At 55.6% G+C, this 17015-nt stretch overlaps 1 protein-coding gene across 1 annotated transcript; it reads right to left on the bottom strand.

Moving 5' to 3' along the window:
- Positions 1-7124: 7124 nt before the first annotated feature.
- Positions 7125-16655, bottom strand: MMP25 (matrix metallopeptidase 25). The gene is made up of 10 exons (XM_060124110.1): positions 16566-16655; positions 16020-16152; positions 14192-14327; positions 13793-14085; positions 8732-8908; positions 8564-8648; positions 8315-8397; positions 7856-8008; positions 7521-7778; positions 7125-7375 (listed from the first exon to the last, which is right to left on the bottom strand). Exons 1-10 carry the CDS (start codon positions 16653-16655, stop codon positions 7125-7127), a joined length of 1659 nt encoding a protein of 552 aa, XP_059980093.1.
- Between the last annotated feature and the right edge of the window lie 360 nt (positions 16656-17015).

Below are 17015 nucleotides of genomic sequence, written 5' to 3'. Positions count from 1 at the left end.
CCCCCAACCATACATGGGGAAGAGGTTCTTGCCATTTTGGCCCTCAGAGAAGCAATGTTATCTGGGACTCCCTGTGGAGGTAACAGTGACACTCAGGCTTATGTGACCTTGCCAACTCCCCCAGACCTGTTACACACACACACACACACACAAGTAGAACCATTGCCACTGAGTGTGCAGGGTCAACCTGGTTCCCAGATCCCTAGCCCTCCGTGGTCCTGGTGAGAGCTGAACAGGAAGGAATTGGCACTGTCCTCTCCTGTCTGAGGCTCTACCTGACCGCTGACCCTGCAGGCCCCCGGGCCCCAGCACCTCCCCGCCAGACACTTGGCTCCACCATGGAGGTGGGAGGTGCCCCACAGACCCTCACAAGACTCCACATTATGGTCCCAATCTGGCGCTGTCCACACTGCCTTCCGGCCCCTGGGTGGTCAGTGCCACTCACAGCGTGTGCAAGGCACCTGTCTGCACACTTTGTGTCACCAGGGGCACCACCCTGTCAGCCCAGTGTTACACACAACGGGGCAAAAAAACACCTTGGGGGCCAGTGGGAACAATCTCCTGTCCCTCTAACTGAGCCTGACCACTCAGCCCTGGGTCATCCCACAAAGACCACTCCCCGATCCCTGTGTTGCGTGGCCCAGAGCTCCCTGGTCTGGTCACCCTCAGAATTGAGGTGGGGGGAGTGGTGTGGTGGGGGAAGGGGGGAAGGCACCCCAAAGGGAAAGAATAGACAGTGAGGCCAGGCACCTGAGAAGAATATTTTTAAGTTTCTCGGAAAGCACTGCCCAGCCTCAACCCCTGGGTTTCCAGGGTGTAGACGGGGTCCAAGGGGATGGCTAATTCCTCTTACACTGTAGACCCTCCATTTCCAGCTCCCCCACGAGCATGTCCAGTCTAATTCCTAAAGTGACACCCTTGTCCCATAACTCCTCTGTGCTCCTGCACACACAGACACGCACACAGAGCTGCCCCCCATAACTGACCTCCCAGACAGGAATACTGGCCCACAACAGGACTTGCTCCATAAAGGAAAGGGCTCAGAGCAAAAGAAAACTGTAGGGTCCTTTGTCCACAATTATGCAGGATTTCAGGACGGTGACAGCAGGGCATTCAAACAGGGTCATTGTGAGACTGGGCCCTGTTGATGGCACAGGTCACATGCCTTTGACCCTCTGCTTCCCCGGTGGCTCCCCCAGGGCCCAGGGAGGGTGGGACAGAGGCAGGTGCATGTGGACCAATCAGCAGGGGTGGGGGCTGAGCTGGTGGGGGTGGGGGACACGGGGGAAATGAGACTCCAGGGCCCAATCTCCCCCCCATCACTCGCTCTCACTCACTTTGGAGAAGCACATGGTGGCTCCGGGTTCTGCTGCTGTGACCTAGTGGGAGGAACAGGTGTGAGGAAAAGGATTTCAGAGAAGCAGCCTGTCCCGCCACCCTGGAAAGTCCTCTGGCTACAGATCAGCCCCCTCCCCCAACTTTTGCTTCTCCTGAGCCAGTGACCTTGAGCTCCTCCAGCCAGAGCCCCAGCTGAGCTGTCTGCTGACCCCTGAGATCCACTGATTTAAGAGCAGAAGAGAGAGGGGCGGGGGAGGGTGGAGCCACCCTGGGGCAGGATGCAGGGTCAGCTGTGTGTGTTTGTGTGTGTGTGACAGAAACAGAGACAGAGAGGGGAAGAGACAGAAGAAAGGAAAGACAAGGCGACAGAGGTCTGAGGGGCCTGGACTGAGGAGAGCATTTCCCTTACACTCAGGGTCCCTGGCTGTCGCCCCTCCACCCTGAGCTGGGATGGGACTCTCTGAGCCCAGCATGGGCCTCACCCCTGACCCATCAGCTCAAGAGAGGGGAGGGGCAGAGGGAAAGTCCAGACTTGAGACAGCAGGCTGAAGAATCTTCTGGAGCTCTGGGGAAGGACGTCACCCAGCTGCGGGTTAAGATATGGGGGATGCCCCTGAGCCCTCTGGGAGCCCCTCAATCCAGAGCCACCACGGCAGGGCTCTCCCTGGCCCTATCTCTCACAGCCTGGCCTGCCTCCCAGCTGCAGCCACAGCTCCTCACAGCCCAGCACGGCCATGGCCTTGCTGACTGTATTAGTGACCCAGAGCTGCCCTAACAAACTGCCACAGACCAGTGTCTAAACAGCACAAATTTATTCTCTCCCGGTGGAGCCTAGAAGTTGAAATCAAGGTGTCTGCAGGCTTGGTTCCTCTGAGAGCCCTGAGGGAAGGATGTGTTCCAGACCTCTCTCCTAGGCGTGCAGACAGCCATCTCCATGTTTACATGGCATCGTCCCTAGACATGTATCTGTCTCCTAATTCCCCATTTCTATAAGGTCACCAGTCATACTGGATTAGGGCATACACTAAGGACTTTTTTTTTTTTTTTTAAGGACTTCATTTTAACTTTATTCCCTCTGTAATGACCCATCTCCAGATAAGGTTGCATTCTGAGGTAGTGGCGGTTAGAACTTCACCATATGAATTTGGGGAAGCAAACTACAAACTGTAATATCCTTGAAGAAGAACAGGGTTCCTTAGGGGCCACTCGTGTGAGCCCAAGAGGGACAGACCTACAAGTCCCACTCCTTGGTGAAAGCGTCACTTGGGTTCACTGGACTCCAGCTAACATCCCCTGACCCTTAGGAGCCCATTCAATTGTCTGAAAACCCCTTTCCCCACCCAGGAAGTCCAGATCTTCCCTGAGCCATCTTTGAATTCCAGGGTGAGAGGGAGAGAAGGGAGCAGCTCCTGCTTCAGCTGCAAGTCGTATTTCTGGTTTCATCTCTGGAAACCTGGCTCCCTGAGACGTGACACTCTGCCCCTCATGTCTGTCTCATGAAGGCCACCATCTGAAGGCATTTTGTGTTTCATCATGGACTGAGCCATTTTCTTTAGAGCCTTAGTGAGATATAATTCACATACCATACAATTCACCCAGGAAAGTGCCCAATTCAATGCACAGAACTGCTCAACCATCACTACCACAATCAATTTCAGAGCATTTTCATCACCTCAAAAAGCCATTCTGGGGGTCTATCCTGGCGGTCCAGTGGTTAGGACACCTTGCTTCCACTGCAGGGGCATGGGTTCCATCCCTGGTCGGATCCCCTCATGCCACGCTGCTCAGCCAGCATCCAGAAACAAAAAAAAAAGCCATTCTGCACCCCTAAGCCATCATCCTCCAGTGCCTGTTACCAGGCAACCACTAATCTACTTTCTGTCTCTGTAGATTTGCCTATTCTCGACATTTCATATAAACGGACTCATACAGTATGTGACCATTTGTATCTGGCTTCTTTCACTCGGTATAGTGTTTTCAGTTCCTCCATGTGGCAGCGTGTACCAGGACTTCATTCTTTTTTATGGCTGCACAACATTCCACAGTAAGGATAGACCACATTTTGTTTCTCCATTCATCCACTGATGGACTTTTGGGTTGTTTCCACCTCTGGCTATTATGAATAATGTTGCTATGAACATTCATGTAGAAGTTTCTGTGTGGACATGCTTTTTCTCATGAATTCCACCTAGGAGTAGAATGGTTGGGTCATACAGTAACTATGTTTTTAACTTTTTGAGGTACCACCAGACTATTTTCCAAAATGACAAATCATTCAACATTCCCAGCAGTAATGTATGAAACTTCCACACATCCTTATCAACACTTACTATTATGTCTTTTTTTTTTTTGCGGTACGCGGGCCTCTCACTGTTGCGGCCTCTCCCGTTGCGGAGCACAGGCTCCGGACGCTCAGGCTCAGCGGCCATGGCTCACGGGCCCAGCCGCTCCGCGGCATGTGGGATCTTCCCAGACCGGGGCACGAACCCGTGTCCCCTGCATCGGCAGGCGGACTCTCAACCACTGCGCCACCAGGGAGCCCCCTATGTCTTTTTGATTCTAGGCATCCTAGTGGGTGTGAAGTGGTATCTCACTCTGATTTTTATTTTCATTTCCCTGATGATTAAGGACGTTGAGCATCTTTTCATGTGCTTATGGGCCATTTGTACGTCTTCCTTGGAGAAATGTATACACTGATCCTTTGCCCATTTTTATTTCTTATTTTATTTAATGATTTTTTAAATAGTAGGTTTTATGTTTTTAAATTAAATATTTATTTATTTGGCTGCTCCGGGTCTTGCGGCATGAGGGATCTTTGTTGCAACATGCGGAATCTCTAGTTGAGGCATGCTTGTGGGATCTAGTTCCCTGACTAGGGATTGAACCAGGGCCCCTTGCATTGGGAGCGTGGAGTCTTAGCCACTGGACCACCAGGGAAGTCCCTTTGCCCATTTTTAAATTTATTTATTTATTTTTTATTTTTGGCTGTGTTGGGTCGTTTCTGTGCGAGGGCTTTCTCCAGTTGCGGCGAGCAGGGGCCACTCTTCATTGTGGTGCGCGGGCCTCTCACTGTCGCGGCCTCTCCCGTTGCGGAGCACAGGCTCCAGACGCGCAGGCTCAGTAGTTGTGGCTCATGGGCTTAGTTGCTCTACGGCATGTGGGATCTTCCCAGACCAGGTCTCGAACCTGTGTCCCCTGGATTGGCAGGCGGATTCTCAACCACTGCACCACCAGGGAAGCCCCATTTGCCCATTTTTAAATTGAGTTATTTGTCTTTTTATTGTTGTCAGGGTAGTGTATATATATTGGATAAAAGTCCCTTATCAGATATATCATTTGCAAAAAATTTTCCCCCGGGCTTCCCTAGTGGCGCAGTGGTTGAGAGTCCGCCTGCCGATGCAGGGAATATGGGTTTGTGCCCTGGTCCGGGAAGATCCCACATGCCGCGGAGCGGCTGGGCCCATGAGCCATGGCCGCTGAGCCTGCGCGTACGGAGCCTGTGCTCCGCAACGGGAGAGGCCACAACAATGAGAGGCCCGCGTATCACAAAAAAAAAAAAAAAAAAAAAATTCCCCATTCTTTTCACTTTTTTTTTTAAAGAATTTATTGTACGTGAAATAAAACACATGTCGCATACCCTTTACCATCACCATTTTAAGTGCACGTTTCTGAGGCATCAGATATATTCACCTTCTCGTGGAGCCATCACCACCATCCCTAGAACTTCTCATCTTGTAAAACCAAAATTCCACAACCATGAAATTCTCACTCCCCATCCCCTCCCACTGCCCCTGGCAACAACATCCACTTCGGTCCCTGAGTTGTTGACTCCAGAGACCCCATTGGGTGGAATCCTGCAGTGTTTGCTGCAGGGTCATTTTGGAAGAGCTGACTTGCAGTCTGAAGCTCTGCCTGTTTGGACCTAAAGAATCTGCATTTAGGGAGAGAGTGTATGAAGAAGGGGGTATACAAGGGACAAGGGTGTCTGGGGTGACTTTTCACTTTTCTGATGGTCTCCTTTGAAACACAAAAGTTTTACATTTTTATTATGGGACTGTAGTGTTCTTTAAATAATATAATTCAATTTAATGTGGCATTTTTGTGTAGCAGACTTAATGAAGTCTTAAAGGCTGCAGAAGAAGTTTCCATTGTAGCAGTGAAAGCAGCCTCAAATTTCACATGGGACATCCCTCCTCTGGGCTCCCTTCAACCAACTTTTGGGTTCCTCCTCCCATTCATTCTCATCCACCCTGTCTCCCATCAATGCTGGATTCCAACCTCTTCTGCAAATCAGAGTGATTTGGGTCTGTCAAGTTTCTGCCACCGAACTTCACCCCAGCTCCATCAGTGCTCAGAAGAAATGAAGGGCTTTCTCTCCCGTCATTTTTATTGTCCTCCTGGTGGGGCTGACAAGCTCTTCAAATACAAGCTTCCTCCTCCTCATACTTCACAAGGATCCTAACAGAGGCCCAGATGGCTTTCTGGTGGCCTTGAATTTTCAGGTTCCAGGCTGGTTGAAGACACCTGGCTGTCGCCCTCCTACTGGTCTCCTGCTCGTGACCGAGGTGGGCAACATCCCCACTGGCCTCAGCTCTGGGCAGCACTGTGGGGCCGCTGAAGCTGGGTACCAACCAAAGAAGTGGCTGCTAAGTGACTCCACACATGGGGGGTGGACCTCTCTCAACCAAGGCCATCAGCTGGGCTTTGTAGACAACAGGAAGGGGTTGGCCCCTGGGAGAGAGAACATGGCAGAGACACAGAAAAGCCACAAGGCAGAGACACAGAGATGACAGCTGCTGGCCCAGCTCCCTTGCCCAGCAGGGCCACCCCCACCCCCACCCCAGCTTGTTCAAATGCAGATTCATGGCCCCAGCCCCAGAGTGAGCATTCAGAGCGAGGGCATGGAATCTGCATTTTTAAGTTTAGTGGGTCATTCTGTTGTGTAATATTCCAAAAGCATAGTTGCAGAGGCACTGATTTAGATCCTGAATTCTGTGGATAGTGGGCAGGGGGGAGGTTGCAGTGGGGTCAATGAGATGGCCCAGGTTCCACTCACTCATCATGCAGGAAAGCTGAGGAGCCAGTGACCCTGGACTAAGAAGGGACCAGTCCACTGTCTTTCCACCAGCATTGAGCTGATGGAGCCAAGCAGTTCAGAAGGAGGTGGTAGAGGCTCAGGTGTGGAGGTGGGGAGAGGCGTTTTAGGGACAGGATGGTGTCCTATTGAACGTAGGCATTTCTGGTACCAGCGTGGTGACTAGAAAGAAGGTCCACCCAGAACTTGGGACACTGGTGCTCAGGGGTGGTCTCAGGGCTGGGTTTGGGGTCCCCCAATATGGCTTGACTGGGACTTCATGGACGCAGGGCAGGGTGAGAAACGTCAGAGCAGCAGGTGGAGAGCCAGCCTGGGGTTCAGCGTCCGGGGCAGGCCTGTCCTGTAAAGACCCGAACGGCTTGGGACAGCTGCTGTTGTCAGGTGGGTCCAAGGTTGCAGGGAGTCAGCCGGCTGAGCTCCGGGAAAGGCTAGGTATTCCGGGAAAATAAGAGTCCTGCGGGGTCGAAGCCAGGCCGGAGTCCGGGTTGCCAGGGGAGGGGAAGGAGAGAACTAGGAGGCCAAACACGTGGGGCATTCAGTGCCAGGGCTAGTCCTGTCACCACCTCTTGGCCTTCCCAGGGCTTAACTCCACCCGCATCCGCCCAGGTGCATCCTCGCTGAGCTCCGCCTCCGGGGACAGAGGGCCCGCGGTGGGAGATCTGGTCCCTTCCATGTGGCGGGCTGTCCCCCCTCAGCGGGAGGCGAAGCCCGCCACCAGCAGGGGCAGAAGGGGCAGCAGGGGGGCCACGGACGGCCGCCCTGCCGCCTGACTGATCTCGCACTGACAGTCGCAGGCTCCTGGCTTAAGGGTCGCTTTGGGGGGTCTGGGGGCGGAGCAGTCCAGAAACTTAGGGCCCATTGGTTGGGGGGAGTCCTGCTCGGCTTTGACGCTGCCCTTGGGGAAGCGCCAGTAGTGGGCGCCCTTGAAGAAGTAGGTGTCACCTGAGGGGAGCGAGCAGATGCTTCAGGGGCTGGTCCAGGCCTGCCCCTCCCCCCGTGTAGCTTCTCTCCCCAGGGCTCTCCAAAACCCCGGGACGTCCTCTAGCTCCCCATCCCTCGGCCTCTCCCCGCGGGCGCTCTCTCCCACCTGTGTTGCTGACGGTGACGTCGTCGGGGGCGTGCGGTGCCCCCTCCCAGAGGCTCAGGTCGCGCGGGTAGCCGGGGTCCGGGCGCGCTGCGGCCTCGTCGTACCGCCAGTACCGCCTGCCCCGGATCAGGTAGGTCTTCCCGTTCAGCGGCCAAGAAAACACGGCGTCCACCTCCTCTCCCGCGGGCAGCCCCAGCTCCGTGAGCGGCCGCGCGGCGCCCTCCAGGTGCCGGTCCTGGAACACCCAGAACTGCGGACCTGAGTGGGTGGGGGGGAGGGGCAGGTGAGCGGCGCTGCGCACGCCCGGAGCCAGCCACGCCTCGAGCCCCACTCACCGCTGAAGAGAAGGATCCGGCCGTCCGGATGCCGGGCGTAGGCGGCCTGGATGACCTTCACCTGGGCCGGCAGCCCCTCCCAGAAGCGATGGAGCCGGGCGGGCCGGGGGGACACCAGCTGTCCCGAGGGCTGGAGGCGCCAGAACCACGGGCCTACGGGGGAAGAAGGGGTGGGCATGTGGGCGTGAGATGAGACGGCAGGAGGTCTCCTCCCCACCCCCCACCCCGCAGTGTGTGGCTCGAACACAGCGCTAGGTTTCCCCTCCCACCGCAGGTTGGGCAGGTCCATCTGAAAATCAAGGCTGCAGTGGCTCTTGGGTGACCGGCTGATCCAGGGCTTTCCCCTTTTTAGCACTGAAAGTCCCGCATCCCTGCGAACCTCATAGCCCCGGCGGGCGGGTCACTCTAAGTGGGTAGGAAGCCAACTATATGGGGTCGGGGAGGTCCGAAGTCACTTACCTTTGAAGAAGAAAGTTTCGCCTCGGATGTTGGCGATGGCGTCAAAATGGCCATCACATCGATCAGGAACGGGTTGGGAGGGGCTGGGAAGGAAAAGAGAGGTGAACAGAGAGGGTTGGGGGCCCCCTCTCCCTTTACTTAACCTGGACGGCATCCTACAAGGCAGGGACTCTTACCTGCCCATCTCGTGTAGGAGGACCCTGAGGTTAGGGAGCTCACCCAAGGCCTCACAGCAGGAGAGATACTCACCGGTCCGGGGGCAGGGCAGGGGGCGGGGGAGGAGGAGCCAGGGGTTTCCTTGTGGGCTTGTCAAGTGGGGTTTGGGGTGCTTTCCCTGTGGAGAAACCGTTAGAGAGCGGTGAGTCCCCTGACCCTGCTGCAGAGGCTACCCGGCGAGCGCCCCATCGCTCCTTGTACCGTAGAGCTGTTGCAGGCCTTCGAGGTCGTCCTGGGACAGGCGGTACTCGGTGGGGTTGCCCACCGGGCCCTGGTAAAAGGGCCTCATGATGGAGTTGGCCGCTGAGGAGTGGCCCAGGCCCAAGGCGTGGCCAAACTCATGAACAGCCACGGCAAACAGGTCCGTCCCTTCGCCATCTGGGGAGGGAGGGAGAATGGGCTGGAGCTGTGCCCCACCCCCACCCCTAGCACCCCCAGGCCCCGGGGAATGGGGCCTTCTGCTGGGCAGAAACAACCAGGAGACCCTCACAGGTGGCCATGGCCTCCTCTACCCGGACACCCGCCCCCACCCCCCCAGCCATTTTATCCTTCCTCTCTGCATTCACTTATTTGGTAAATGTTCTTGAGTAGCCTTGTTTGGCCGTGCTAGATACTGGAGTGCCAGTCTGAAAAGAGCCACAGAGCAGGTTGGGGGAAGAGCAGGAGGAAACAGTGTGAATAGAGGAAGGAGCAGCTTTACACTGACGAAGCCCCTTCCCCCAAGAAGGCAACATACAGAAACATTCTGGGGGAATCAGGAACCTTAGGGTGTGTGCAGTTCTCTTAAGGGAGCTCCAGCCCTTGGAGTACCCTTCTCACAGCTCCAGTCTGTTGGCAGAGGCCCGCCACCCCTCCAAACCCTTCCCACTCCCACCCATGGGGAATGTTGGTCAGACTCCATGGCCCCACTCCCACCCCATGGTCTGCCGTCCCGGGTTCACCTCCCGCCCCAGTGCCCACAACCCCTCAGTCCTCTATTTTCCCTCCCCCATCTCCCTCTCCCACAGCCTCCACCCCCACCCCCACCTCCCTGGGGTCCTCGCCTTCCCTCCCCACCACTGCAGACTTCATCCCTCTCAGAACACAAAGCTCTAGCACGGACTCTCCAACCACAGCCTGCTAGCCCTGGCGCCCAGCCTCTCTGACCACAGAAGCCTCTTCCTTGGGGGGACAGCCCAGGTGCCAGGACCGAGCCTCTCCACACTCCCAGCTGCTGGCCAAACCCCAGCGCCTCATCGATTCCTGAGCCAGTGAGAGGCCAAGGAGGGACAGAGACAGCAAGAGAGGCAAGCAGCCCCGCCTGGAGGTACGGATTTCCCCAGATGTTGATCTACTTCATGGAAATTTCTAACTAGAGTGAGCAGTGCTGCATGTGGGTTTATTGGAAGTAACCTGGTGAACTGAAAAGCAAATTTCTCTCCACCCCTCAAGGCCACTAGGCGAGAATCTAAGGATGAAATGAGTGAGTCATAAGCAGAGTAGCAAACACTTGTCCCCATTTACTTTTCACAAACCTCTACCTCCTATCCCCATTTTACAAATGAGGAAACTGAGGCACAGAGAGATCAAGTTAAATGACAGAGCTGGTACCCTGGCTGTGCTGTCCTGCAGCTCAGCAATGATTTCAGATGTCTTGGTCAAACTCGTAAGTACTGATGAATTCCCATGTTGACTGTGGATTTTCTCACTGCACTGAGTGCTTTTTCTAAGAAATTGGAGGACAGGACGTTTGGTGTCTTAATTGGGTAGATCTTTTTCATATCTCACCACTCCCCCCCACCCCGCCTTGCCTCTCCTTTGGCCGCACCCCTTTCTTGCAACCTTCTCACGCTATTCAGCTGGGGAAATTACACAACCATGCAGATCCAGCCACATGAGACTCCCGGTGCCCATCTCTGGGGGTCCTCAGCACCTCCTCGCATCCTTGCCCACAGCCTCAGTGGGCAGCTCCTTTGCTCTCTCCACTCAGCTTCAATTCCAGACTCATAGCCCCTTCAGCCCGCTACCCAGCCCCAGCCCCAGCTCCCAACTCTTAGATGACAAATGCTGACAAATGCATTTCCTATTTCATCAAGACAGGCCGCTGGTGTAATCTGTAACTTCCTGTGCATCGGGCACAGCGCTTCATCTCCCCCAGCTCACCTCCTGCCTCTTGCAGTGCCCTGGGCAGAGGTCCTTGCCTCGCTCACCTCCTCCAGGACAAGGACAATGCCCCACCCATCCGTTCATCACTGCATTCATACGTGCATGCATCCAGCTGTCCATCCATCCATCCGTGTGTCCGTTCATCCATCCATTTATCCATCCATTAATCCATGATCCATGCGCCCATCCCCCACCCCTTTCTTTCTATTGGCTCATCCACTGTCCCTGAGTGCTCAAGACTCCCTCATCCTAAGACACCCCCTGGACCTGTCTGCCCCCCATCCATATCCCTTCAAGTTCTTCATATCCCCAACAAGTTCTCTGGTCAGTGGTCTGAACTCAGCCTTCATATCCCCAACAAGTTCTCTGGTCAGTGGTCTGAACTCAGCCTTCAATTCCTCAGCTCCTCTCACGCCTCTGTGGTCTAGATTCTCCCGCCACCCACCAAGCCTGTGGGCACTAAGGTCACTTTGTCCCCAGAGGGCCAGATCCAGGCATAAATAACTTACTGGATGATTTGCTGCCCTGCTCACTCCTGTCCACTTCCTCCTTTGCTTTTGTTCTTGGTCACCTTTCAGCCTGTTTTTGTGTGTGTGTGTGTGGTACGCGGGCCTCTCAGTGTTGTGGCCTCTCCCATTATGGAGGCTCCGGACGCACAGGCTCAGCGGCCACGGCTCACAGGCCCAGCCGCTCCGCGGCATGTGGGATCTTCCCGGACCGGAGCACGAATCCGTGTCCCCTGCGTCAGCAGGCAGACTCTCAACCACTGCGCCACCAGGGAAGCCCTCAGCCTGGTTTTTCTCCATTTCCTTTCATTCCTCCTTCCCTGCCACCCTCCTCTTAATTGTGGGACGCCCCACAGCTCTGAACTTGATCGTCACATTCTACATTCTCCTGGAACCTTACCCCCAAGTACTGCCAACTCTCAAATCTGCCACCAGACCCAGCTCATAGCAGCTGGCAGTGAACAGCCTGTTCTGTGCTGAGAGCTGTAGGTGAATTATTCGTCTAATCTGCAAGCCCATGGGACCAGCACATACTATTATTATCCCCACTTCTCAGATGAAGAAACTGAGCACATTGAGGTCAAGTAACTGATACACGCAGCAGGCAGAAGAACCCTGGCTCGAGTTCCACTTCAACCCGGAGAGCTTAAATGCTGCATTACACAGCCTCCCTATGGTGGATTTGTCTATCTATGTGATCTGCACCTCACCCAAATCCTCTACAGAGCCTGTGTGCCCATCCTCCGGCCACCCCCTCCCCCAGGAAATGGCTCTCCCTCCTGGCCCAGCCTCCCCTTCCCTGAGCAGTCTGCAGCCAGTGGCTGATCGATGTGGGGAGCGGGGGGCTGGAAGAGCTGGGCCCCCTTCCTCCAGGCAGAACCAGCCCTGTGGCATTATTTATGCTCCAGTGTTCCCTGTGGGGTCAGGCTCCTGTCCAGCTGAGACCACATCCTTGCTTAGCTTCTTTCCCCAGTCCTCTCCTGCTTCCCTTTCCCCTGAGAACATGCCCCCGAAAACTGCTTGCACAAGAATTTTCCTCTCAAGCTCCAGTTCTGGGGAACCTGACCTAAGTTGGAGGAATCCAAATTCTAGTGCAAGATACCCAACCACTAATGCACCACCTGCACTGACCAGCCAACCAGCACTGCAGGCACACGTCCCAACCTGAACTCACCCCTGCCTTCCCGAGTCTGCTCCTCCTCCTCCCCCACTTCCCACCTGCATTAACAGGACACCATCCTCCAGGGGCCTTGAGCCAGAAACCTGGCTGGTACCCAACCATCCTCACCCCCCTTCACCCCTAGAACCCAGTCAGATCCCAATCTTTGCCCATCCTGACTAGACTCCCCTCAGAGCTGCCCACTGCCCTCTGCCCCCACTCCCATCCCCTCCACCATCTCTCACCTGGACCCCAAGATAGCTTCCTGCCTCCCTGTCCCTATCTTGCCCCCAACGGCAGCCAGTGGTATTTCTAGAATGAAAAACCTTCCACAGTTCCCACTGCCTTCAGAATCCTATCATCCAGACCCCACCATGTGCTGTCCAAGACCCCTCGTGATGTGAGACCTGCCCTCCAGCCTCTGTAGTCCCCTCCCAACACCATATTTTTGCCTTCCAGCCCCAAATGTCCCAGGCCATTTCTCCCCCCAGTGCTCCCACCCCTGACTCCCCTGGCCTCAGAGAGCTCACTGGCTTGTGCTTTCTTATGTGTCCCCTCTCCCCCACCCCCACCCCACCCCTGCCCTGCATACGCCGGGAGAGTGGAACCTCGGGCACTAGTTGGTACTCAGTATATATGTGTGGAACAAACAAAGTCACCATTTCCAGGAAGTCCCCGGCACTCAAGAGCTTTGGATCAGCCTTCCTTTGAGCACCCCCAGGCTTGAGGACATCCTCTGTTGTGATTCCCCGTGGTTTTGTCACCATGTGTAGCAATTGCCAGTTACTCTTCTGACTCAGCTGCTGGCAGAGCTGTGTTTTTGCCCCTTTAAGTCCTCAGCCCTACCTTGGAGCTGAGCATCTAACAGGACTCTGTGATGGGCAATTTTCTGTGTTAACTCGGCCAGACTATGGCGCCCCGGTGCTTGATCAAACACCAGTCTAGATATTGTTGTGGAGGTTATTTTATAGACATGGATAACGTCTATATTCAATTGACAGTAAGTAGAGCAGATCACCCTCCATAGCGTGGGTGGGCCTCGTCTAATCAGTTGAAGGCATTAAGAACAAAAACTGAGCTTTCCTGGAGAAGAAGGAATTCTGCCTCAAAGACTGCAACGTAGAAATCCTGCCTGGGTTTCCAGCTGGCTTGTTCTGCAAATACCGGACTCAGAAGTGCACCACCAAGTCACCTGAATTTCCAGCTTGCAGGCCTGCCCTACAGATTTTGGGCTTACCAGCCTCTGCAATCCTATGAGCCAATTCCTTAAAATAAATCACTTTCTACACATACATACACACACACACACATACACACACACACATCCAACTGGTTCTATTTCTCTGGAGAAGCCCAACTGATACAGCCTCCATAAATAAAGGTAATTTAAACTTAATTCTTAAGGACAGACAGATCTGGGGAGAGGATCTCTCAGAAGAGGGGAGAGTGTACCTTTTGACCCAAAAGTCCAGATCTCCTCATCATCGAAGTGAGTGTCCCCAGAGATGGAGTGCTCCCCAGGGAAGAAGGCATGGGCGAGGGTGCCCCCCTGCCCGTCGAAGGGGTAACTGTCCTGGTGATAGGCCCGGGCAAAGTCGATGAGGATATCAGGCTCCATCGGGTCCTGAGAACCCACTTCCTGGAATTCAAGGCCTGACTCAACACCCCAGGTGGTCAAGGCATGGTGCATGAGGGTCCGCACTGTCTCCTGGCTCAGCACTGAGCCCTGGGGGAAGGAGTTTACCCTGGAAAGAGGAGGGGCGAGTGAGGGGGGCCGAGGAGAGAGAAGGCAGCCACTCACTCAAAGCTGGGTCAGGCAGGCCCAGGGTGGGAGAGGGCGCCAGGACCTACCTCCACGTCAGGGTTCGCTTCTTCCACACGCTGCCACTCAGAGCATACCGGCGGCGCCGCCTGACCAGCCCCGCCGCCCCCAGCACATCAGGCAGGGAGCAGCGGGGCTTATGCATGGTGGCCACTGTCACAGGGTCTGGGGCAGAGGGGGGTCACCAGTAGGCACAAGCTCACTTTCTCCATGGGGAAACTGAGTCTCATAGTGCTTCAAACACTTGCCCAATAAGGCCCCACATCTTCGATTGGAACCCAGGCCATCTAATTCTGGAAGCCAGCTCATACCAGACTATGACACTGCCCTTCTGGGTAGTATCACTCTCTGCACGGCCCTGGATGGACTCAAGAGTCTCAGGCCAGGATCTGGGCATCCTGCTTCCCTGAGCCCTGGCCGCTGGCCTCTAGAGAAAGGAACCCTGGGGGTGCAGTGAGAACTACTCTCTTGGAGGCTAGAACCCCTGGGAGGTTGCCCATACCTCACACGCTAGCTCCCAAGTCCCCATCACATCCAGATAAAGTTGAAAGTCCTCAGGCCAGCTGGGTCTCTGGTCTGTGGCAAGCCCCTCCTAGGTCAGATCTCCTGGAATCCCCTTTACCAGCTTGGCTCCATCCCCAGCCGTCCCCTCACTCCAAGTGAAGGTTGAGGTGAAAAAGAGCAATTGAGGGCTTCCCTGGTGGCGCAGTGATTGAGAGTCCGCCTGCCGATGCAGGCGACACGGGTTCATGCCCCGGTCCGGGAAGATCCCACATGCCGCAGAGCGGCTAGGCCCGTGAGCCATGGCCGCTGAGCCTGGGCATCCGGAGCCTGTGCTCCACAACGGGAGAGGCCACAACAGTGAGAGGCCCGCGTACCGCAAAAAAAAAAAAAAAAAAAGAGCAATTGAGCACATCCTGTTGCCCAAAGGGTCCTACCTCCCCTCGTAGCTGGACAGGACCCCTCCACCTCTCTCTTCCTTTCATTTAACCCAACAGACGAGCCTCTCAGCTCTACCTCCAAAATATACACCCTGGATTCAGCTGCGTCTCATCACATCGTTGCCTGAACACTACGTGCCTCCTTCCTGGTCTGGGTGCTCCCCACCCTCCATTCTCCAGCAGTAAGCAGAGGAAGCTTAAAATTGCAAATCACACACACACACAAAAATTGCAAATCACATCAAGTTGCCTCTCTCCCTCAAACCCGCTCAGGGTTTCTTATCACACTTGAAATCAAACCGAAACACCTTTTACGGCCCCTGATCAGGTTCTTGTTTAGCTCATCAGTCCTCCTTTCATTACAGGCATGCAAGCCAGTGTCTGCCACAGGGCCTTTGCACTTGCCTGTGACACTCTTTTCCCACATCTTCCCATGGCTGTTTCCTCCTCTTTGTGTCCTATGAATTCTTCAAGTCATATGAGCTCCTCCCAACTCATATGACATCTTTCAGAGAGGCCTGCCCTGCCCAGACCAGCTCCCTGAATACCATTAGCATTTTATTTTCATCAGAATGCTCACCACTATCTGAAATTAGTTTGCATATTTCTGTTCTTGATCTGTGTGTGTCTCCCTCTAGAATGTTAGCTCCGAGAGAGCAGGGACCTCATTTACCTTGTTCACTATACCAGCGGAGCCTGAAATGACCTCACATGTCATTTATCAAGAAGAGATTCCTGATAATTACTGAAAGAGGAATATCTTAGAACCTCCGAGTTGGGACCTGAGGTCAGCATTTCATAACGCCCATGATTCAGATACACGGGAGGTTTAGAAACTGCGGTTGGTTGGGTGGGCAACAACGGTCAGGCTGGGTGCGGAGGCTGGGCTGGGGGAGGGAGGATGGGAGCCACATACCCAGGACGCCTGTCTCTGGCAGACCCGCAAACCTCTGCATGACCTTGATCGCATCCCGCAGCTTTGCAGGGCTCTGCAGCTGGGCCTGGGCAGGGTGAGGTGGCGGCAGGTAGCCATAGCGGGTCAGCCAGTCCTAGACCAGAGGAGGGAACAGGGGAAGCAGGAAAGGTCGAAGAGATGGGACTTTCCCTTCCCACCACCATCCTGGAAGCCCCACCTCTCACCAGACATGGATAGTCCAGAGTCCTTAGCCTCGGGTACTGGCCTGCTCCCCATCTCAAGGTACAGGCCCTCCAGCCCTGGGCTTGCCCTTGTTCATCTGTTCCCAAGAGTCCCCACCTCCCGACCATAGCCCCTTTCCAGATTTCCAAATTCGGGCCCCGAACCTCCTGACGGATCCAATAATTCGGGTCCCCTGTCTCCATCCCCGGTCACTCTTTGGACATTTGAACCGCCCCCAGCTTCCTCTGAACCCGAGAGTTCAGGCCCCGGCTTCCCTCTCCCAGACCCCTGCAGGTTCAGGAGCCCGCGAACCCCGGCACTCACCACGCCCAGGCTCACGTCCTGCGCGGAGGGCTCCCGGGCGCGCGCGGGCTGCGGCAGCAGCGGGAGCAACAGAGCCAGGAGCCGGAGCATGGCGCGGTCCTGCCCTGGCAGCCGGCGGAGCTCGAGGGGACCTGACCCACGCCGCCCTGGGGATCCGGGGGTGGAGATCAGGGGCCCAGATTGGCTCAGGGGATCCGGCGCGGGATACGAGGAGTGGGCGAGGGGATGGGGGGCCGCTCGGGGATCCGAGACCCTGGGAGCACGATGCGGGGGGCACAGGGGCGTCCAGCGGAGGGCCGGCAGAGTTGAGAGGGTGCGGGAAGGGGGTGGAAGCTCGGGCTCCGTGTCCGCGACGGCCGCCTCTCGGGGATGCGGGCCGGTCCTGTCCGCGCCGACGGCCCCTCCTCCGGACTGGAGCGGCGGGCCCGGCGGGGAGGGGCGGGTCAGGCG

This window comes from Lagenorhynchus albirostris, chromosome 15 (genome assembly GCF_949774975.1).
Source record: "Lagenorhynchus albirostris chromosome 15, mLagAlb1.1, whole genome shotgun sequence".
Classification (NCBI taxonomy): Eukaryota; Metazoa; Chordata; class Mammalia; order Artiodactyla; family Delphinidae; genus Lagenorhynchus; species Lagenorhynchus albirostris.
Note: the sequence above shows the minus strand (reverse complement) of the source record. Positions and strands in the feature narration are given on the sequence as shown.

Bases quoted from the DNA above. Each gene is read 5' to 3' on its own strand.
- MMP25 (XM_060124110.1), bottom strand. From the start codon at position 16,655: ATGCTCCGGCTCCTGGCTCTGTTGCTCCCGCTGCTGCCGCAGCCCGCG. The intron at 16,153-16,565 runs GTGAGTGCCGGG...CCTCTGGTCTAG, and splicing joins AGGACGTGAGCCTGGGCGTG to GACTGGCTGACCCGCTATGG. The intron at 7,779-7,855 runs GTGAGTGGGGCT...CCACCCACTCAG, and splicing joins CCGGATCCTTCTCTTCAGCG to GTCCGCAGTTCTGGGTGTTC.